This window comes from Nerophis lumbriciformis, linkage group LG18 (assembly GCF_033978685.3).
Source record: "Nerophis lumbriciformis linkage group LG18, RoL_Nlum_v2.1, whole genome shotgun sequence".
In the NCBI taxonomy this organism is placed as follows: Eukaryota; Metazoa; Chordata; class Actinopteri; order Syngnathiformes; family Syngnathidae; genus Nerophis; species Nerophis lumbriciformis.
In genome coordinates this window covers 19067501-19068514 of record NC_084565.2, presented here as the reverse complement: position 1 = coordinate 19068514, position 1014 = coordinate 19067501, and the positions used below count along the sequence as shown (strand labels likewise).

At 33.5% G+C, this 1014-nt stretch overlaps 1 protein-coding gene across 1 annotated transcript in view; it reads left to right on the top strand.

The window, feature by feature from the left end:
* Window positions 1–714: 714 nt before the first annotated feature.
* cacna1ea (calcium channel, voltage-dependent, R type, alpha 1E subunit a) overlaps window positions 715–1014 on the top strand; it is a 239795-nt gene continuing 239495 nt past the window's right edge. The window contains exon 1 of the mRNA XM_061977792.2: window positions 715–1014. This exon is cut by the window's right edge and continues 261 nt beyond it. Coding sequence (XP_061833776.2) covers window positions 1007–1014 — 8 coding nt within the window. The 5' untranslated portion in view covers window positions 715–1006.

The window sequence follows — 1014 nt, the reverse complement described above, 5'->3', positions numbered from 1 at the left end:
TATATATATATATATATATATATATATATATATATATATATATATATAAATAAATAAATAAATAAATATATATATATATATTTTACAGTTGGCGAAATAATAGTACATAATAGTATACAAAATATTATATATAAATATTTTATTTATATATATATTTTATATATGGATATATATATATATACATATATATATATATATAATATATATATAAATAAAATACATATATAAAATATAGTAAAAAAAAAAAAAAATTAAGTATTTTAATGACAGATATTTCTAGGTGTTAGCGGGCCGGATAAAATGATGTCGTGGGCTCGATATGGCCCCAGGGCCTTGAGTTTGACACCTCATGCATCTTATAATTGAACGCATATATTTGTGTAAATAACAGTATTATCTTTTTTCTGATGCGTTCAATGTAGCACATTTTAACAAATAATTAACTTAAATACACGTTTGTAGGGTTTATGTAGTCCTCCTCACGTTTTTAGACGTTATTATTCAAATCCATATCTTATTTGACAGTATTTTTCATGCAGTGCGGGCAGGCGGTGTCCAGTTCGCATGAAGACACTGCAATGATTTTTGTGCGTGGAAAAAAAAGGGAGCGTGGCTTCCTTTCTTCCCTCCCACCATGACACGCTGCGTTTAGGGGTCTCTTGTTTGGGGTGGGGGGAAGTTCATTCCTCTTCCATTTGCGCAAGATGATGGGCTTCATGTCAACTTGTTGCAGCTTGATATTTGCGCCTGGTCTTTGAACGCATCTTTTTATAGGAGGAGTTTGTTTTGATTAAGCAGCGGGCGCAACAGGGGCGAGAAGCCTGTTGCGTTTGCGGACCTAACACTAAAAAAAAGAAGACGTTTTGAAGCATGTTTCTGAATAAGTGAAACTAATGATGGACTGAACCCCGGAGCGCAGCACCGCGCCCTTTTTTTTTGGGAAGAATACACCTTCATTTTTCTCACTCCCTCTTCTCTCCTTTGTTGATTTTTTTGCATCAACAGAATGGCCCG